Here is a 22,058-nt window from a genome sequence, read left to right as displayed (position 1 = left end):
GGGGATAATACCAGTGTTAATGGGATGATTGGAGGGTCTTTCATCTCCCCCTGGTGTCTCTGGCCAGAAACCACCTCTGCAACTTTCCCTGCACCGAGCCGGAGGCGCAATACACACTAATAGAATCACGAAGAAGAAGCTAGCAGGCTAAGGGGCAAAGCTAACTGCGAGCTAGCGCTACTTTAGCAGTATTTACAGCCACGTTTGAGTGACAAAAATGATCTCCATTGTGTCATAGAGTTGTGGCACAATGTACAATATCCCCCTCTCGCTTTGTCTTTTCTGTCAATGTAGTATTTACTCTCACGGACAATTAATGAGTAAAAAAAGTTTAAAAATGCAACATGCTACGACATCTGCAGTGGCGCTTATGGCCTCTAGGGGCATGAGTTACTTAGTTCTGCTTTAACTAGTAATAGCTCTTTGAAACCCCTCACTTCTCTAATTTAATTTTCTAATCTAATTTCTAATAGCTTTAGACTTTTCCCTGAACAGTGGTTCCCAAACAGTTCTACCACCAGTGTTCCTTGGGGTTCCTCTGGTGGTACTCAAGGCCAGCTGCAATTCTAAACTTTATCCATTTAAATTAGAAATACGGAATTTCATTTATGCTTTAGTAATGCCTTTAAGTTTGTGGTTGTTTTTTTTAGTTGAGACATGGTTCACACCTGATTGAAAGCCAATTTACTGCAATATAGATCTATTTAGAGCCTTATAGGCCTGATTTGATCTTGATCTATTAGGAGGTATAATAAAAGCTGTCTGACCCAATCCTTCCAGCTAACACAAGTTGCCTCTGTATTTTAGTTTTACTGAGTCTAGCCGGTCAACCTTGAGAACAAACACTTCATATACCACCCCACTAAGTCTTTAAAAAGGGATTTTAACTAAGCTGTTCGAGTATGTGTTTTTGCATGTTTAAATCAGAAATTAGCCTTGATGCTAAAGAAATTAATTAACTGACATCCCAATAGAAGAGTGTCTTATTTTTCAAAATCATAAAATAGAAATAATAAAAATAAATAAATAGTAATAAGTGACTGCTTAGATGACCTCCTTTTCAGATCGTAAGTCACGTTTTTGGACTTGTTCTTTAAAAATATTCTGATTTTTACAATAGCTTTCCATTGCTTTTAAACCTGTCTGAAAGCCATGCTTTTCAAGGGCAGTTTAAGTGAATTTTCCACATGTCACCAGTCTAATTAAACTGGCTTTGTCTGGCTGCAGAGGGGATTTACCATGGATTTGCCTGCTATTTGCAAAACATATTTTACTGAGCCAATTTATCCATATTGGTGCCATGCTTCCAGGTTGTCCATTGTTTTGATTAGAGTGGGCAAGGCTTAATTTTGATTGCAGAAAAAATAAACTGCAGCCTTCCTTTCTATGGAGACATGGGAGTTTCCTTTCAAAACTTTTGGAAGTGTGCTTATTAAACCTTTATTTGTTGTTTAAAATAGAAGTACTTTGTATGTACTATAAGTCATGTAAGCTACTTGAAGCATTGCATTGAGGATTTCAAATCATCTTAGTTCTCTTTTACCATTATAATCAGGATTTGACTCAACCTTTTATAGGGCAAGTGACTATTTGGTAATTTCCGCACACTTTACATCTGGCCTCCTTGCTGCACATCAGTATGGTAAAGACGTATGTAGCCCTCACTCAGCCAATTAGAAGAGATCACCCTACATCACACGTCCCACTGCTGTGGCATTTGACCAATCAGCAGAGACCAGTCGCAACCTCAACTTCCTGCTTTCTCTGAAGTCTGAAAAAGACCCAAGTCTGGCTAAATTCATGGTACATTTCTTTACATAACTTGAAAACTAACCATGGCAAGTTGATGAAACTCACACATTTTATTGGTGAATAATTGTGCTAAGTGATGATATATGTGTTGGTTTTGGAGGACGCAGTGAAATGAGTGAAATTACAGCATGAAAAAGGCAGGCACCATATTCATACAACATATCATACTTAAAAAGTTTATTCGTTTTGTCCATGTTTGGACATGCCCGTTGCACCTGTTATTTATACTTGCAGTATTTTCTTGACAAAAGAACCTAGGACTACGTTTTCATGTTGCCAAGGGTTATTTTTTTGTACATTTTGTAGGCAAACAATATTGGAGGTGACTGACCCCGCCCACTGTTGTAAAGCACAATCACGTTACAAAAACTCTTGCCTTTGACAGATGTGATCATTCAAACATCAATATCACAAAACACAACGTCTCCTGAATGCCAGCTCCCCCGAGACCTGAAAGTACTTTTTGTATATTTTATGTATAAACCTTTTGTATTTTTTAAAGGGCAATGAACTAAATATGGTAACTTTGTTTACAGTATTTTTTCCCCCCCACTTTAGGGCAAGGAACCAAATATGGTAACTTTGATTTTCTGAAAATGTTAAAGGGGGGGTATTATGCAAAATCAACTTTTTCAAGCTTTACATCATGTTATTATGTAATTCCCTCATTAAAAACATGCCTGAAGTGTTGCCTTGGCACATTCACGTATTTTTGAGTAATCTGTAAAAACTCTGATGGCAGCCATTTTAGGGAGTCCTCCTAGGAACGCCCCCACCTCCTGGAGACGCCTCCGAGCTTTCGTCACCAGCTGAGTAACCAACCACTGCTCCTCAGCTGAAGCCCCTCCCCACTGATGCCACAGACAGCATGTGGAGGGGCGTGTCTGAAAGGGTCAGACGTTCTTAAAGAGACAGAGGCCTATTTCAAGACATTCACTACAGCCATTTTGAGAGACTGGCAGTTATTCTAATTTACTGCATTTACAGACCAAGGTTGCGTCATCATTGTGGTGTGCTATAGACTGGTGCTATGTGATTTAAAAAAGCATAATACCCCCTCTTTAAAACCGAAATAAACTTTGTCTATGTCCCCCAATAACACCCTTAAGTTGAAATTATTTATTTATTTATTTAAGTATTTCAATGAATTCCCTATAAAGGGTTTATGCAAACCATGATGACCAGCCCGCAGTTCGATATGTTGAACTTGACAAGCACGTTACTCTACCATATTTCCGATAAACTTGATGTCATCTTTTACTGGAAGCACCAGAGTGAAGTCACTGACACTGGGTTGAGTCACTGCACACGGGTCAATACAGAGGAAGACTATAGGAGGGTATGTGGCTGTGCTTTGTTAATAGCCCTGTAGCCTTTAATGGTATGTCGTTTGTGTCGTGAGGATTGGGAGTCGCCCCTGTGATCATCCCCGTAGGCCTCTCCCCCTTCCAGCCCACACCCCTCAAATACATAATTCAGAACTTAATGGATGTGATTTCTGAGTGCACTTACCGCCCAATCACTCTATAGGGCCGGCGCTGTCTTAAGAGCTGTCCACTCACCACGTCCCTCACTGATCCTCGTCTGCTCACTCAATTTATGGGACTTTTTTTTTTTTTTTTAAAGGAGGTTTTTGAATGGATGCTTGTGTGGTTGAGTGTGGCGGAGAGGACATTTTCAAGACTAATGATCTCGCCACAGGATCAATTTCTTGAAAACCTTATGGCAAGTCATTTAAAGCGATAATTACCCTCCTGTATTAAGCTTTTATCTTTGCAATCGGTCTCTCTGCTGACAAAACAAAATGGTCTTCACAAAAGCTACATCGGACTAGAGCTGTACAACATTAGTGCAACATGTTGGTAATGTAATGATTCCATTCCAGATTAAAAATACTTTGAAATATATACTGTGCTCTTAGTGGCTCATATAAGACTACAATCACATCTCATCAACGTGGGTTGCCTTGGATACAAGTACAAGTCTGTGGCCATTGATTGGACGAGGGGAGGCGGGTATGATGCTTTCCTTACAAGTAGAAAGAAAAATGAATGTTTTATCTTTAGTAAGTACTTGTACAGTTGGATCTGATTTGAAAATAAAAATGAACCATTTCCTGTTTGGAAAGCATCTAGTTAACTAGCTAATTAATTAACTAGTTAAACCCATTACATTGCATGGTGATAGTTGTTAAACTGGTGCAGAGTGGTGAAATTTGTACAAACAATTGTGCAATAACTTACATGCAAAATCACATGCAATAATCTCTCCATCAGTGTCACTTTAACCACCACCTGCAGCACTGTATACTTTGCACTGCGGCGATACAATTTTTATAACTATTTATATTCTTTTTCCCCAGAGTTTTCTTTTCAATTTCCCATTGTACGTAAGATGCTCCCCTATTTACCATTACTTGTTTGCACACCGTCCTGTTCTTTTTTTAATGCACATTCTCTGTCTATTTATCCCCCCTGAGTGCTCTTGAGAGCTGCTGTAACAAGTGAACTTCAATAAAGAGAGATCAATAAAGTCCTTTCTTATCTTATCTTAAGATAGTTGGTGATAAACAGAAGCAGTTTCCCTCCGCTGTAGCAAGATCTTAGCCAAAAAAAAAGAAACAAGACTAGACTGCAACTGTTTTTCTTTGCTTCAGTGGCCCGTCACCTGTAGTGCTCTCAAGTGCCCTGTTCTGCTCTCATTGAAAAACACCAGTAAAGCAGCATTACATTTGTTATCAGTAGATGTGAATCTGTTTATTAAGGTAAGGTTAAGTGGACTTAAATATATTCTAAGGTCAGGTCAATGAAAGATGATCATTTATAACAGGTTATGTGATGGCATCTGACCATATTTTGATTGTGTTTCCATTTACGATTTATGTTTGAGGTTCGCCGGTAGCAATCATTCAAATTGTGATTTTGTGAGCTGCTCTTGTCAGATGTCTATTTATCAGATGCAAGCCCACAACACCATCATCTCATACTGAAAATTGCAACAAAACAAACCATAACTTAACACGGAGTAACCCTCCTAAAGTGCAACTAAACAATTTAAGGATGCCATTCGTTTGGAAGGATCCTAGCATCATTTACTCACAACTCCAGACTGTGCTTCCTATTTTTTAAAGATTTCTTATTGCACTGAATAGGTGAGTCAAGGGGAAAACACAAGGCTCTCTGTCTGTCTGCAGCTTTTTCTTTGAAATTTCAACTTATAATAAGGAATAAGATTGGATTTCTGTTTTGCTTTAGATTGAAGTAGATATGTTTCTCAGATTACCTTGGTGGATTGACAATAGGCCCCACACTGAGAGTCGAGATGCCCCTACAGTTGAATATATGAGTGTTACTTGGGTATGTCAAGCACAGATGAAGTGTAATGGAGCCATGTCTCTGAGCCTATTATTGTTAGCCTCAGCTATTATTCTCCCTCCACCTACACCATTAACCCACAGCGGAGCTACCACTGTTTGGGCCCGGTTCTCTGGGAATTGCCAATGGGCCTTCAGGGGATTTCTATATATCACAAAGCAAAGTAAACACGTGGAAAAAAAACAAGTGTACCTGCCTACCGAGATCTGAATTTACTGCTGCTTTGAAGTCAAGCAGACAAAAAGAGATTGTTTTTGTGTTGTTTTAAAATCAACCATCACAGCAGAATATGATAACACTGATGTCGAGAGCGTCCATAGATAATAAAGGAAAATCATCTGAACTCACACTTTCTGGGACGGTAAGCCAAATTATGACTCAACCAAATATTATATTACTGCATCAAACTTTCACAGTGAAAGACTGACCTATTAATGTTGCATTAATAGCTAAAGGTGCAGTCGCAGTATGATTTTTTTTTCCTTCACTATATCAAAGCATTTGCCTCCCACTGTGCTATGATTTGCATATTGTTTGGATTGGGGCATATTGGGTTTGGTTTGCTGCTCGGACATTTCTTCCCATTAAAAAATTATCCACTTGAAAACAAATAAAAGAATAGTACATCATACAGTTTGTTGTTGTCTGAGAAATGAATTAAATCTTTAAAATGTTACTACCTGGTTTCTAGAAAACACGGAAAGGACCCAGTAAAGGCTTTCCAAGGACTTGAGGGGATTTTGTCCTTTCATCGCTGCCAAAATCATATTTCCTCAATATAAAGCCCCTCGTTATTCTCCTTTGTGCCCTGTCTAGCTGTGAGAGCACCGGGCTGATCCCCCCCCCCCCCAGCAGCAGGTCTGCACAGGTCTGCCTCCACCTCCCCAGGACGTGTATGTGTGCACTCAGAGGCACAACAGAGGCTTCACTCACAGCCCAAACAATGGTGGGCTCGACAGGTGGGAGTGCGCCGGTGCGGCAGGACCGTCCCACCCGCCGTTGTTGTCTGCAGGTGTCTGGTGACCACACACGAAGAGCCAAATCAACATTGTTTTCCTGCCTAAGGGGGGGCGAGGGCGGGGGCGGACCGTACACTGGGTTTCCATAGAACATAATGTGATCTATCTAACACAGGAAGCAGGGAAGCATTGTGGACTGTTGCAGCTTTGGCATTCTGAATATTTTGTGAAATGTCTAGTTTTTTTGGTACGTTTCCAGTCTTTCCTGACACTGCAACAGAAAATTGCTGTATGTCATCTTGTGAGCAGTAATTACAAAATGTACTTGGCTTACGTTTTTTTGTCAGATGCCCAAACAGATGCATAATGAGCTTGGAACAAGCTATTACAGCTGATTAGGGCACTTTTCAAGTATTCTTTATAGACTTTTAAATGGTTCCTCCAAGAGTGTGCCAATGAAAATCCCACTAATAGTTCATTTTAAGTTAAGTTTGTCCTCTCCTGAATAAAACACAAGCTTGTTTTGCCCTGAGGTACTAAACATGTTTGACTTCATGCAGCCAAAACAAAGTTATTTTTGTTTTATTATTTGTGCTGCATCAAACTTACACTGGAGACTCACCTACTATGGCACATGGTTTGTTTTGCAGACTGAATAATCACTAAACGCTATGTCGCCCCAATCTTAATAACACGAGACAAGTTATTAAACACATTTAACTTTTCATTGCAATATTGTCATTGCCATGCATCAGTTGTGCTGTATAATAATTCCAGCTATCTTATAGATGTCCACAAAACTAATATTTTGGATGTTGCATCTGAACTTTACAGATAAAGAACATGGGAGAATAGAGGCTTTATTAAAAATCGGACAGACTCGGGTGGCTGTGTCCTGCTGGACTGTGAGAAACATTTTCAGAAAATGAAATCCTTTGTCCCATGTCACTGTGGGTTCCCTCTCGAAGGCCATTAGGCGCATTTCGAAGGTCATAACGGCATAGGGCAATATCTTTAGGCTGTCTGGAAGCCTTCTGTCCCTCTACAACAGATGGTGTGGCTGAAAATGAACTGTGCTTTGTCTACCTTTGAAGGAGAACAAACTTGCACCTTCTGCCTTCGCGTATAGGCAGCTGTCATTCTGTAAACCTAGCCTATTTGCATGAACTAAAAATATGAAAATATATGCAGCACTGTACACTCTGACGACTACTAAGCTAGATATAAAAGCGGATGCCCTCTGTATTATCCCATAACGACACTGTCAGGCAATTACGTTTGGCCGGGAGAGCAAAATTACAGAGCGGACATTGTTGATGATTGCAATGCTGTTTTGCTTGCTGCTCTGCGTCAATGTAGAATTCCACGAAGAGGCATGTAAACGCAAGAACACGCTGCTACACCTACTGCCAATCTTCTCTCAGTGCCATGATTACACTCGCCTCATCATCAAAGCGGGCAAACCAAGATAGTTGAGACGTTCCTGCTCAGAAAATAATAAAACTTGGTCTATATTCTCACCTTGAACAAATGCAGTACAGTAGTGGAATTCAAATTGACTTGTTATTGTTAGGAAGACTCCAGTGCTACAGCGAATACAAATGGAAAGAGTTGGCCTATACTGCTCATTTACTATCAAATTGCTACAAGGATGCTGAGGGGATGCAGACGGCTGACAGAGCAATTTTGCAATAGCGTATACAACTTGCGAATAAGGCCATAATAACACAATCAAATTCCTATTTTGCCAGATGATTTTTTAGATACAAGAAGCAACTAAAACAACATTTCTTCCATTTTAGGCATTGTTCTGACTAAAATACCAGGGGGAATGTTTGTCTCTTAATTTTTTCCATTGACTATCAGGGCCCTTCAAAGCACACCAAGTTGACTGTGCTGTCTTCATTATACCTCTGTAGCAAATAAATATATATTTTATATCACTGTAGAAGAACATGACAGTCAGAATGGGCTTTCTTTGATTTGCTTTTAGCCCTACACAATCCACTGTGAGAATACTCTGTTGCCTTATTGATCTTGCTCAACTGTATGTGTCGGCCCCCTCACCGCCCAAGCGCTTCTGAAGCCTTCAAGTCTTTGCGGACATGTGCCATGGGATCTCTATTCACTGCACTAGCCTCATTTTCAGCACTTAATAACTTTGAGCCGATCCTTTCTTCCTGGATACCGCTTGGGCAGACACTATAGTAACCCACACACACACGCTCACTTACAGAAGCATGGAGGATGTGGAGGCTGAGGCGTCTGGGAAGCAGCTGATTTCCCAGGTGGGCTGTCGTCACCTGCCTCTTCACTAGGATGGAGTCACCAGTCATGAAGTGCTGCCGGATGTGTTGTTGGCTCTTGCTTTTTACAGCTGAACTCTCTTTTTAATATATAATATAGGCTACTGTTGAAGGTCTGAATGCATGCCTTTTAGCAAAAATATTCATACAGAACTAAGGATATAGCATATCTCTGTCAGCACTGATACAGCATATGGACAAGTTGCTTAATGATCAGATCAATTTATATTAAAGGTTACTGTATTGATGTAACATGTAGCCAAGGATATTTATGTATTGTAGAGAAATCCAAAGATATTTGTTGGATATTTTTCCATTTCGATTTGAATATGGCCAGGGGGTGAACTTTTCGACAGGCATCATCCTCACTTCATCCTTGTTTAATGAAGAATCCATTGAAAGTTTGTACGGACCACTCACTGCAAACTAGTTTCCTATAGATATTATATAATCTACAAGCCACTTTTAAAGAAGTCTCATGGTATCGGTTGGTATCTGGTGTCAGCAGATACTAAGTATGGGTATCGGTATTGGAAGTAAACATTGGATTCTCAAAGCTACTTGTCTGAATGATTTGTCTTTGTCCTATCCCTGAAAATGAGCGGTGTACTTTATTTGTGTGTCAGTGTAAGTCGCCGTTTTCTCACACTGTTGTAGTGAGGATTACCTTATCTATGAGAGCAGCAGCTGTCGTGTCTTCTATGTGTCATTAGTGCTTATTCTGTTTCATTGTAATCTGCCATGATAAAGCCTACCGCTTAATACTGACTTGTAAAGGTTCTTTTACAAGCTGGACTGAGCAGTGTTTGAATTTTAAAAAGTGCTATTTGAAGCGATAACCCTTTTGACCCTAATATGACTTTTTTCCTTCCAAATATCGGCAAGGCTTTGCCCAGCTTTCTACTGAGAGCTCATTTTCCCTATTACGTTCTTATTCAATCTGAAAAGCAGGAGCAAATGCGTTTGAAAAGTGCTATCACAGTTTGCAATCAGACTCCCACAGGTGCTGCTAGTAGTTAAAAAATATGATTTATTTGCTTTTATTGAATCTGAATGATCCTGTCACATGCAGTCTCAACACTTTACGTGCTTTTCTTAGGCATTAATTAAACAAGAATCTCTGACATATTGGATGAATAAGCCTAAAGTCTATTGCGTCAATGCAGCTGGATAAGTATTTGATTTAGACGGCCTACAGTTTCAAAAAATACCTATTCTCTTTTTCAGAGTTTGTTAACAGAATTCCCACACAGTTGCAGAAGTAGTAAGTGCAGAGGTGAAACCGAGGCCAACATTGTCATTGTCAATGAAAAGTACATTTACAAACATAAAACATTGAAACATAAATTACTAATAAGTTAAATAATAAACCGAGACTAGATGCAACTTGGCCATTTTATACTCACTACTGCCACCTCAGGCCATACATGTAACTGCACTTCCTATATTAAGCTCGTGCATGACGGCAATTCGGACCCGAAGTAATTACTTTTTGAGTTACAGTGCAGGTTTTTAGAAGCAGTTGTGGTGAATAGGTCTGGGCTCATTCTGCACATTAGGACATTGTTGGAACATGTAAGGGGAGGAACATGCACATTTAAAAAAAATGTCAACTCCGAATAGTCCCTTTAAGGGCATACAATAAAGTAATTGTCCAGCTGTGCTGGCTATCTTCTAAACATGAAAAGCATTGTGGGCATTAAGCACCAATATGGAAAGCTGTAAATGGAAAATAGAACTTATATTTGGTAACGTAATCTGGTCAGCATAGATTATTTATATGACCAGATGTAATCTAGCAAAGTTGAATTGAATAAAACGAGATTGCCAAAAGATGTATCTTTGTCCATCTGCCAGAGAACTCATTAACTTCTCAGAGGGTTCCTGAAAGTTTCACATTTATAATTTCCATGATTTTACTGTCAAAACCTGCATGTCCAGATAAAGGTCGCTGAAGCGTAAAAGCCAGTTCATTAGATTTACATCAGGAAGAGAGAGGGGGTGGGGTGGGGTGGGGGGGACTTGGTGTGAGATTACTACATGCAGACTGTGTTTTTCACCTGCAATCGCATCGCTCTGAGATGGATGGGGTTCAGGTAAAAGTCACCTAAAGGCTATGGGAACTACTCACTGTGAAATAGAGACACAAGGCTACAGTCTAACGCTTAGTATTTGCCTTTGCTTTCTTTTCTGTTTTACATTTTGTCGAGGTCAGAAGATAATATTACATGTATAAATCATGAGTATTGAGGTTTTAAAGTACATAGATGAATTCATATAGGCTACTTGCAAGACATTTTATTATACATTCTTTCTGCATTTTTTTTATATGCTACTTTACTTGATTTTTCTATTTGTAAACCCATTGCATTTGTGCTCTGGGCTTTGAGGACTTTATGTTGGATTTTATTAGAATCATGTGGCTCTGGGGCTTGTTGGTGTCGTAGCCGTCACCCAGTAGATTTGATGTGCTATACTTCAATAATATTATCATTATTTAATTTTGCTCCAACATCCTGTGTAGGCAAAGGGATCAAGAGGTTGGAAAGCCCCCTATTCTTTGAGAAGTTCAAAGTTTGTTGTCATTTGTTTATGTTGAGGTCAATCTTATGTATTTAGTGTATTATGGACACAGTAGAAGAGTCATTTGGTCTAATTATTTGTTAGAGTTTTATGTAGGCCTGTACGTGCTGCTAATCCTTGTCATTTCTTCAGTCATTCTGAAAGAGCTGATTGTAGGCGTGGCAAACCCGCACAAAGCCGCCAGTCAGTGCAGGAAATGGGACTTAATTGCGCTGTGGCGGGATAGTGCCTCGCTTATCCCTTTTGTATATTGAAGGATTCCCAGTGAAAGTGTCACTAGCTGAAATATACGACGCGGCTTGTTTTGTCCCGTGCTGTCAGTAATAAATGTCGCCGAGCCTTATTTAAATGCAGGGATTGTATCGAAGTGAGCGCAACGCCGCATTATCTGTGTTTTCTCAAACAGCGGCGTGTTGTCGGTGAGTTAGGCGGCTTTGATGTTTATAAGCTATTCCGTCTTCCAGGATGGAGCTGTAAGAACTGATTATAGTCATCAGCGCTGCATCTCCTGCAACGCTCTCGGTATACCGGCCTGTTTGAACCATCTGCATTTCATTCTTCAGAAATACAAGACAACATATCTGAGTGGAACTATATTCAGTCAAGAGGTGCCAAACTTTGTGCTCCTTCTCAACACAGTGGACTATGTTTAGGCTGTGTACAGTGCGCTTTGCAAGATAAACATAGCCAGTTAAGGAAAAAAGAAAAAAAAGTTGTTTTCTACCATAATTGCCACAAGTACTTTTGGCAATGAAGAAGCTGGAAATGCTCTTTTTGTCACTTCATATGTCATCCTACTCTTTTTTTTCTTATTTGTGCTACTTTTAGTTTTGTCTGCCTAAAAAAGCTGCTGTCATAAAGACAAATGACAGATCTTTAAGTGTCAAGGGCAGGAATACAAAAAACAACTCTTTTTGGCAAAATGTGAGGTAGCTACTGCAAGAATAAAACAAAGTGGGATTTAGGATTAGAAATTCAAAACACAAAAGAAGAGGAAGGAGACTTTTTAAGCACACGTCTCCTCATCCTGACACAGCAACTGTGCAAATATGCCTAGTGGGCCCTGGTAGAGACAACTGTGTGAACAGTGGTAACCAGGGCTAAAAATGTAACTCATGTTGCATATATAACTACAACAGAAATTAGATACAAGAATCATAATAGAGCCAGATACGTTAACTTTGGCCATCTGCAATACTTTCAGAGGTATTTGATTTCTCTTTTTCGTATCTGAAATTTCATCCATCTTCACACCTTCACCATTAGATTTGAACCCCTTGCACCACAAGCTCTATAATTATGTCTTAAAAGCCGGTAAAAAAAATGAGCAGTACCTAATTTACATTTGATCCATGGCAGTTTGTTTCCCCTTTAAACCCTCTGGCTCAAACACCTCATTGCTTCACATTGAGATCCTCGGCCTGCACCCTCCTTTGCCTGCTCTGGCATAGTCTCCATGGTGATGCTGTGAAAAAAAAATTTGGGACAGGGAGCGGTTACTTTTACCAGAGGGCTTGTAAAATTAGTCGAGGTCTATAAAAGCTGCTTTTCTTCAAGCTCTAAGTGGTATTGATTAGTGGATGTCAGTCAAATGTGCAGAGATGGACTTCTTCAAGGCACTAACGGTTTTCAATTTTTTACGCAATATTGTCATTTTTTTTTACAAAAGTCACTGATACACTTTCTGTTTTTCCCTCTTTCTTTGCAGTGAGCAGTTTGGACACTGTCATTGGTCTATATGGGGAGACGTTGGAGATCCCGTGCAACAAAGGGGCCATAAAGGCAGAAGAGTTTCGCATCACAAAATGGAAATATGTAAGTCGCAGCGGAGGTCAATTGATTCATGGTTGAAGTGCGTCTGACACCCACACATTATGTCTGAGCCACGCCCAGTCTGAGTGCACAGTGCATTAGAGCATGCATCTGTCCCTTGCCCAAATGACATCCCCTCTGCTTTTATTTGAACTGTGTGCCGATTGTTACGAGCAGAGTAACAAAAGCTTTTTTTTTGTGTTACTTTGTTGTGCACAGGACAAAGGTGCGGGGGACACAGGAGATCTGCTGGTCAAACGGATAAACCAGAGTGTGACAGTGAGCGCCGGGGAGGAGTACAAGAGCAGAGTGAGCCTGGCCTCGAACTCCAGCCTGCTACTGTCGGCGGCCAAGCTGAGCGACCAGGGGAAATTTACCTGTATGTTGGCGGCTGAAGACATCGATGAGTACCCAGTCAATGTGGTCATCTACAGTAAGTAGCCACCAAACACCACTAGTGAAGTACGAAGTAAAAATCTTAATAAAAATACAAAAAGTCCAGTCTTTGTGGTAAGGTTTTATATTTCACTCTTTCAGATCTAATGTGCTGTTTGTGAGGGATATACTTTTGTTAAAGGAACAGGCCACCGTTTTTCCATACTAAGATATGTTCTTACCTTAGCTTAGACGAGTTAATGCGTAACTGTCTGGTCTTTGTGTGTGCGCTCAGTCACGCAAATAGACAAAAGACGTTGTTAGCATTTAGCCTCTCCCAGCATATTCATAGCTCCAAACTGGGGTGGAGTCAGAAGCGACCAAGCTCTTCCACGTTTTCCCTATTTAAAGCAGTACTAAGTAACTCATGCCCCTAGAGGCCATATGCGCCACTGCAGGTGTCGCAGCATGTTACAATTTTTTACTTATTAATTGTCCGTGAGAGTAAATACTACGCTGACAGAAAAGACAAAGGGAGAGAGGGATATTGGACATCTAATTACACATTGGAAATAACTTTTTCAGTCAAACTCGTGACTCCATTAGTGTGCATTGGTGGCTCAGACCCAATGGCAGCAAAGCTGCAATTGTGGTTTTCTGGCCAGAGACACCAAGAGGAGATTATCCGCTTAGAAAATCGACATGTTTAATTCTGTGTAACTATACTTGGATCGTGTAACTACTCACGTAGCCGTATTTAAATAGGGAAACCGTGGAAGAGCATGGTAGCTTCTAACTTCACCCCAGTTTGGAGCTATGAATATGCTGGGAGAGGCTAAATGCTAACAACGTCTTTGGTCTATTTGCAAAGACCAGACAGTTACGCATCAATTCATCTTAGCTAAGGTATAAACATATCTCAGTATGTAAAAACGGTGGCCTAGTCCTTTAAGATATGAATCATACAAACCTTAGTTTTTTTTAAATGTATTTAAATTTGTGCTGCAGAGACGCCTTTAGGGCTGGAGATCCTGGAAAAGGCAGTGGAACTGGAGATTGGGAAGCAAACTAAGGTGAGTCATTAGCTGATAAAAATCTGGGTTTCTGCCTACCGCCTCTAAGAGTGAAACCTGCATTGCAGCGGAGGTACTTCATATATCTTGAGGGGCAACAAAGGCCGTGTCACTACTGTAATGAGTACTTTGAAGTGATTCTCATGAATTAGTTAGGATCAGACCCTCTCCGAGTGCAATTCAAATATCCATGGGATCTTAAAGTGTTCAAACTGCTTTAGGCGAAGCAGGGTCTGTTGCCCTTAAATGCCTCAGTCTGTGTTTTTTGGGAAGATAAATAAGTTGCCATTTTAATTCTGTAAACCTCATTGCCATTGTGACCATTTTAAAGGTTGTACTTTGTTTTGCAGCTTGGGAAATGTATTGCAGAAGACTCCAATCCAGCAGTAAATATCACATGGCTCAAGAACAATAAACCCCTGCTGGCTGATGGACAAGGTATCGTTTCATTGTTCTTTGAATGGCATGGAATGTCTTTATTCACCCCAATACGTCTGCATCACCATAGGAAATCAATGTTTTTGTTTTTGAAGGGGAAAAACACAACACCATTTCAACATTTTCTTACTTTCAATCCTTATCCCCCTTTGTCTAGGTATCAACATCCAGGACACGGTGCAGGTTGACCCGGTGACTGGGCTCTCGACTAGTACCTCAGTACTGATGTACTCTGCACAGAAGGAGGATACTGACGCTGAGTTCAGCTGCAGCACGGAGCACAGCCTTGGTCAAAAGTTCACCTCCTCCTCTGAGAGCTTCACAATCACCTGTAAGTCTGTGTAACTTTCCTCTAACATTTGCTTTTCCTTTCTTCAGAGTGGTCACTGAATACAAATGCACTGGATAGGAGACTAGAAAACACTTTAAATATATGTTCAAGATATATTCTACTAAATAACTTACAAATTCAGCAAAAAAGTGCTTCAGATAATATTGTTAAGATTGTATAGTTTCACAGATCTTTAAGCAAATGTTCAGAGGACCATACTTGTGTCTGGGTTGTTCCATTTTGATTGACATTGACGAGAAATAAGAAATAAATGAGTGAACAACAGTGGATTCAGAGATTGCAGTTTTGTGTCTTATACATGGGTCTCCAGCGGCCTCACTGGCAGCTGTGTGGGCCACATGTTCCAACTCTCGGGCTGAGCTTCTCCCTGTCTTGTATGGTGTGAGCAGATTCGACAGAGAACATCATGCTGCAGGTCATCGCTCCTGAGCCTCTCGTTGAAGGTGACAATGTTACCCTGAAGTGTGAAGCAGATGGCAACCCGGCTCCCACGAGCTTTAACTTCCATCTGAAGGTACATCCTGCTAAAACCGGGAGATAACCATTCCTGTGATAATCTGCTATTTGCTATCGTGATATTGTGATTCAGCGCTGCTCTGTTAAATGCAACTTTATGCCCAAACACTTTTCCACAGAAACTCCTCATATTCTCATCATGCTCTGAGTGAGCGATGCAGCTACCCTTTTAATAAATTGAAGGGAAGCATGAAAACGCAGGTTAAATATCCAAAGTGCTCTTGAGTTGTGATACAATTTTCATCTCAGCTCAAAGTGATTGATTTTTTTTTGACACAGCACCCACCCCTACCCCTAGCGGTATGGCAAAAGAAAAAAGTTCACAATTCACTGGTTAAACCCATCTGTCAGTCACTCAGAACATGTCTGATGCTCACCACTATAAGAACTAACTGGGGAAAGTGTCTGTTTTTGAGCATAGGACCGCACTTAACAGAAGCACAGACTCATGATAAATCACCTCGTTCTACACAATACTTTGGTTTGGTCATTTCTGCTTCTAGTGGTTCATAAATAGTTAAAAGAAAATGCCTGCACCAACATAATTGTTCCTGTCATTTCTTTAAAGGGAGACACGTCGGTGACTGTAGAGAATGACAACACCTACACCATCACTAATGTGTCACGTGGCACATCTGGTGAATACAAGTGTTCGCTTATTGATAACCCAACAATGAAAGCCTCCAAGGACATCACAGTCAACTGTAAGAAACCAAAACATTCCAACGCTGCATATCTCTGTGGATAAATCCGCACACTTGTTTTGACTTAAAGTGAAAGGAATTGTTGAATGAGAAGTTTTCATTTTCAAACAAGAGGCCTTGTCTTTATTCTGTATTGAGAAGCTTGCTGCTAACCTTGGAGCCTCGTATAAACTGTTTCTGTGAGCGGCAGGCTCTTACTTTTCAATGCCTCTGAAATATATGTTCTCTCCACTCTTTCCTCCTTTAGACCTAGACATCAATTTGGACCCCTCAGGGAGTGTTGAGAAGAACACAGGTGAAGCTCTGGCTATAAATCTAAAGGTTGATGCTTCTGGCGAATATAAGGTCTCCTGGACAAAGGTAAATAGGTTCAAATGCAAACAAATTCACTGGAGCAAAGTCTTCAAAATTGCTGATAACTTTACTGCTTTTATTAGGACAATGTCAAACTGGACAAGCAACCCGGCCTCACGAAACTGACCTACTCTGACGCGGGCTTCTACGAATATGAGGTGACGATGGGGGCGCTCAGCGAAAAGGCCTCGTTCGAGCTGATTGTTCACGGTAAGAGCTGTCAAACTGTCTATTGATTGACAGGGATTCTTCCTTGGTCCTTTTATTTATTCAACCGCTAAAGAAAGACTTTCTACCTCGAAAGGTGCTCCTGTAATCAAGCAGCTGCTCAAACAGCGCAGTGATGACAGGCGACACGAAGTGCTCATCTGTGAGGCAGAGGGCTTCCCAAAACCAGCCGCTTCCTGGAGCGTCAACGGCACTTCGGTAAACCATAGTGACTTTAGAAGGTTTTCTGACTCCTTTCAATTGTTTCTGTATTATGTGGAAAATATGAAGTGTTGCAAGTATGCAGATACTGATAATAATACAATTATTCACACCTAAGTTATTTCTGTCAAGCATCAGCCTACCTGTGATTTTAAACAATCAGACTACTAGAATATGCAGTAATAGGTTTAAACACGAAGAATAAAAATAGAGGTGTAGGAATGCGCGGGATATGCAGTAACCGTATTAGAAAATCAATCTGCCTATTTTGCCCTAGAAATGTCACAAAGACAAATACTCATCTTACTAAGTACCCTTTGTTTTCTAGTACCTACCTGTATGTCTAGGGTAACCACATATTGTTGGACTGCAAACGTTATGTAGGTCAGTGGGCACATTGAAATTCATGTTCAATTTATAAGTTGTTACATTTTTATTTATAGCATGTCACTGTCTCATATAGACATTGAACATCATTTCATTTGAATGAAGAGCTGCATTGTAGGGGATAGGGAGTGTAATAGATATTTATAAATAGGCTGCATATCCATGTTTATATAGAGGCACTAAAGGGGTGTTGGCAGTTTGTCTTTGTGTCTGGGGATTTCCCTTTGAGACTCTTGTGTGTCTACTGTACTTCCCAAAGGCCCACCGCTCCGTCCTGATACCGGTCTCACATACTGATCCAATATTGCCACCTAGTGTTCAAAATTAGTGTTGTTGAGTGTCGTTTCTTTCTCTCCTGTAACATTGTAATTCGTCTGTTGACCAGTCTGAAGAGAGCGCCTTTGTCAATGGAAAAATCACTCACAAGATTACCGTGGTGCCTACTGCCAATCTGACCGTGTCCTGCACAGTCTCCAACGACTATGGCATGGACTCGAAGGAAATCAACGTGTCGTCCCGTAAGTCTTTGCTTTTTATTGTACGTCGCTGAAATAATTGATATATTTCCGCCTTTGTAGATGTCTTTCAACTTTGTCACTAACTCCCGATTGTATCTCAATGTCATGAGCATGTTGTCTTTGGATCATAATCAAGGTTGTACTATATAAACACTTCTCTCAAGGGCACAGCTAAAGAAGATGTCTGGGAATCACTACAATAAATTCACTTTCTAATTTACTTATTTCATTTAAAAAGCGTCACTTTACATATTGTTTTCCTATGATTTGGCATCTTCATTTTGTGCATGCGTATCGAACCTTCACTCACCGCTTTTTCCCCATTCTTGAGTGTCTGGAGTGACACCTCCGCTTTTTATGCCTCTGTCCTGTCTTTATATGTTGGGATGCTGGGTGTAGCCTGTTTTCTCCTCTTTAAAGTACCTGCATGCAGTAGCTTAGACGTTATTAGCTGTAGTTTTCTGGACTGTTTTTTATTTTTTATTTTGGTTGGACGTTAATTTTTATTTTATATCTGATTTCAGTATTTGAGGAGGTGAGAATGGATAAACGAGGTAAGTTGTAGTGGTCTTCTTGCTTGTTAGAATCCGTGGGCGGGGCAGGTTGAGGACAATGATGCTCTCAAGAATACCAAACATGTCCTCCCGGAAACTTTGGATACTGAAGTCAGATTTGGATATCAGAAACTATTGACTAAATGGAATGATGCAGAAGGCATGGACCTACCAGCATCCTAACAGCACCAGCATTGTTCATGATTCCCAAAACCGTGCAACATTAACATTCAATACAACACAGCAATTCATAACATGCAGCTTGTATGTGCCCATTCATCCATGTGGGAGGTATAAATATCTGACAGAAGTTACGTATTGTCTGACAATCTTCATTCTTCCTTGAACAGATCAATCAGAAGATGGTGACCAAACCAAACTGGTTGTTGGCGTCATAGTGGGTCTTCTTGTTGCCGCACTAGTTATAGGACTGTCTTACTGGGTCTATATGAGGAAATCCAAGTAAGTTCTTTAAAAGCAAGCTTTGAAATAAATGCTTTCACTTATTGTTGACTAAGCATTGTTATGTTTTTAACAGACAGGGTAGCTGGAAAACTGGCGAAAAGGAAAGCGGTTCTTCTGAGGAGGAGAAGAAACTCGAGGAGAAAGTAGAAGAGAACAGTCAAAAAGCTGAGGTGTAATGAAAAAAACACCAAACCCATGAGAATGTGAAAGGTTAATTTTTTTTTAACATATAATTATGTACAAACCATAAAAACAAATAACAACCCACCCCCACCATGCCTCTCCTTTTCACTTTGGTTGTTTCCTGTTAGGAGTCAGCATTTGACCGTCCAAAATGTTTTCATCAAGAGCCGCATTATTGAACTGCGTACAGCATGGAGGGCCACAGATCGGTGGTCAATGCCGTTAAACATTCAACTGGGTACATTTAAAGGAACAGGCCACCGTTTTTCCATACTGAGATATGTTCTTACTTTAGCTTAGACGAGTTGATGCGTACCTGTCTGGTCTTTACACGTGCGCTCAGTCACGCAAAAAAAGACCAAAGATGTTGTTTGCATTTAGCCTCTCCTGCTCTCCTCTATGGGGCCAAACGGGGAAGAAGTTAGAAGCGACCAAGCTCTTCAGCGTTTTCCATATTTGAATACGGTGAGTAGTTACACGACCCAAGTAGTTACACAAAATTAAACATGTTGATTGCAGACATCGATTAAGGTGTTATTACGCCTCACAATATAGCACCTCTTACAATATAGCATGTTTAATTTTGTGTAACTATACTTGGATCGTGTAACTGCTCATGTAACCGTATTTAAAAAGGGAAAACGTGTATGAGCTTGGGCGATTCTAACTTCACCCCGGTTTGGCCCCATAGAGGAGAGGAGGAGAGGCTAAATGCTAACAACATTTTTGGTCTTTTTGCGTGACTGAGCGCACGCACAAAGACCAGACCGTTACGTATCAACTTGTCTAAGCTCAGGTAAGAACATATCTCAGTATGGAACAACGGTGGCCTATTCCTTTAAAATAGGTTAACCTGTGCCCAACTCCTCTATTTAGGCTTACAATATAAAGCTATTTTTAATGCTTTGATTGTGTGGAAATATTAAACTTACAGAAAAATCTACCATCTCTGATGATGTTTGCCAAATCAAAAAGAAGCCCCAGAACCACCTATTTATGGGCTGCACTTTGAGCCCTTCTGATCCCCCTTAATATCAATCCTTACCCTTCCACCCAAACAAAACAAAACAAGCAACAAATGAAATGAAATAAATAAGTAATGCACATGTTGTTATTGTATTTGTAATTGTAATTGTTATTGCATCAATTATAATATTCTGATCTATTCTCTCTTTACAGTAAGACCATGGAACTTTGCACATTTCTCTTCACCTCTGCTTGAACAAACTGTATATTGGGATGAAGACAGTTTGGATTTGGTTTCAGGGATCATCATTTGATTATATCCAAACTCCCCTTTTACCCCTTGATTCTAGTTTCCCAACCCAGTCTTAAAAGATGAATGGATACTGTATGTGATTTCCATTAACTTGTCTGCACTACTGATCAATGTGTAACTATTAGAATACAGTGTAGGTTAGAATGAACTTTCTTATGGAAAATGAGAAAATAAAGATTTTTCTTTGGTTTTTGATGCAAGCAATGTTACAGTTAGACCAGATGCCTTTGCGGTAGTTGGGAAGTTGGGCTTTTGCCTTTCGACACAAAGCAAGCACTAAGAGGGTCCAACACAGTTTTTTTTCATCTGCCCCTAAATGCTGTCTAAACATGTGTACTTGAACATTTTGTTTTCAAAGCACCATTACATTAAGCTTAAAAGGGAAGACATCACCTGGAAGGGCTATGGGTACGGTATATTCTTATAGTCAACTTGATTAGTTAAGACAAGATTGGATATGACACTTTATAATCCAGCAACTTGAGAAATTAATTGAATTATGATTTACATAATGCAAAGCATGGCATTAGGATTTGTCATTGCTTATTAATGCATTTTGTTATGTCATTTTATGAATGTACATTTAATTTTTCTTATAAGTTGTCAGTACATACAGTAAATCAGTGAGCATCATGGTACTTGGTTTTGGTGTCCACAATTAACCCGAAAACGTTTTTTTTTTTTTTTTTTTTTTTAATAAGAGTCCCAGGGACTGCTGAGAAGCTCTGTTAATAAATATACCTGTAGTAGCCTCCTATTGTGAGTGTGTGCACTAGGCTTCATGCTTTCATGTCCACTTTGTGTAGAACTACAATGAAACACATACATTGAGCTGTAAAACTCATTTGTTGGTCGTTAAACAAGCGCAGTTAGAAATGTATCACACCAGGCTGTATTGTGAACTATGTGATATTTGTTTTTGTTAGCTATTTATATTGTACATGATTCATTTTGCTTGTAGGCAAACACCACTGTCATGACACCATATTGAAACATAAACAGAGTTGCCAAAATAATGAAATTATGATTGGCCAATTTGTCCCTTCAGCATTGTTTGAGTAGATTCTGCATGCGATAATTTTGGACTCTCAAGCAGCTGTTTGTTGACTACTTTGTGTTAGAAAATAATAATAATAATAATAACAATTGGAAGAAGATGACCAAAGAAAGTGAACATTGCCATGCAAGTATTGTAAATATATGATGTTTGTTTTTGTACTTTTGTTTAAAATAAAAGTGTACATTTTGAAAAGGCCAGTTCTCATATCCATGTTTTTTGTGGCCTGTACTGCCATCTTGTGGTCATGGGTTAATTTGGCGGAGTGATCACTTGTCGCTGATTCAGTTTCATGTTCTACAATGGCCGGAGCCCAGCAACTGTGCATAAGAGCGTGAGGTGAGTGATGCAGCACGTGCCATAACAGAATTTCTCTTCTGTGGGACGTTAGTTATGTCAATGACAACAACAAGCCTTACATTACAATCGATACATTTCAGTATCCAGAACAAAACATACAGGTACATTGTAAAGAATCCTTGCCCTACAGTGTTTTTGAATTCCGTTTGGCCAATATGTTGCTACATA

At 40.0% G+C, this 22,058-nt stretch overlaps 1 protein-coding gene across 2 annotated transcripts in view; it reads left to right on the top strand.

The window, feature by feature from the left end:
* Positions 1 to 21,677, top strand: part of LOC306962019 (CD166 antigen homolog) — a 32,229-nt gene extending 10,552 nt beyond the window's left edge. The window contains exons 2-16 of one of the 2 annotated variants that reach the window (XM_079555035.1): positions 12,743 to 12,849; positions 13,066 to 13,279; positions 14,230 to 14,294; positions 14,645 to 14,732; positions 14,890 to 15,063; positions 15,474 to 15,598; positions 16,169 to 16,304; positions 16,552 to 16,664; positions 16,742 to 16,868; positions 16,963 to 17,084; positions 17,860 to 17,992; positions 18,517 to 18,546; positions 18,897 to 19,008; positions 19,085 to 19,221; positions 20,374 to 21,677. In XM_079555035.1, the coding sequence (XP_079411161.1) occupies positions 12,743 to 12,849; positions 13,066 to 13,279; positions 14,230 to 14,294; positions 14,645 to 14,732; positions 14,890 to 15,063; positions 15,474 to 15,598; positions 16,169 to 16,304; positions 16,552 to 16,664; positions 16,742 to 16,868; positions 16,963 to 17,084; positions 17,860 to 17,992; positions 18,517 to 18,546; positions 18,897 to 19,008; positions 19,085 to 19,187 (1,649 nt within the window). In that variant the 3' untranslated portion in view covers positions 19,188 to 19,221; positions 20,374 to 21,677. The remainder of the gene's footprint in view (positions 1 to 12,742; positions 12,850 to 13,065; positions 13,280 to 14,229; positions 14,295 to 14,644; positions 14,733 to 14,889; positions 15,064 to 15,473; positions 15,599 to 16,168; positions 16,305 to 16,551; positions 16,665 to 16,741; positions 16,869 to 16,962; positions 17,085 to 17,859; positions 17,993 to 18,516; positions 18,547 to 18,896; positions 19,009 to 19,084; positions 19,222 to 20,373) is intronic. The other variant, XM_079555036.1, reaches the window with a different exon arrangement.
* The last annotated feature ends 381 nt before the right edge of the window (positions 21,678 to 22,058 follow it).

Source organism: Gobius niger (assembly GCF_951799975.1).
Source record: "Gobius niger genome assembly, chromosome: 1".
In the NCBI taxonomy this organism is placed as follows: Eukaryota; Metazoa; Chordata; class Actinopteri; order Gobiiformes; family Gobiidae; genus Gobius; species Gobius niger.
Note: the sequence above shows the minus strand (reverse complement) of the source record. Positions and strands in the feature narration are given on the sequence as shown.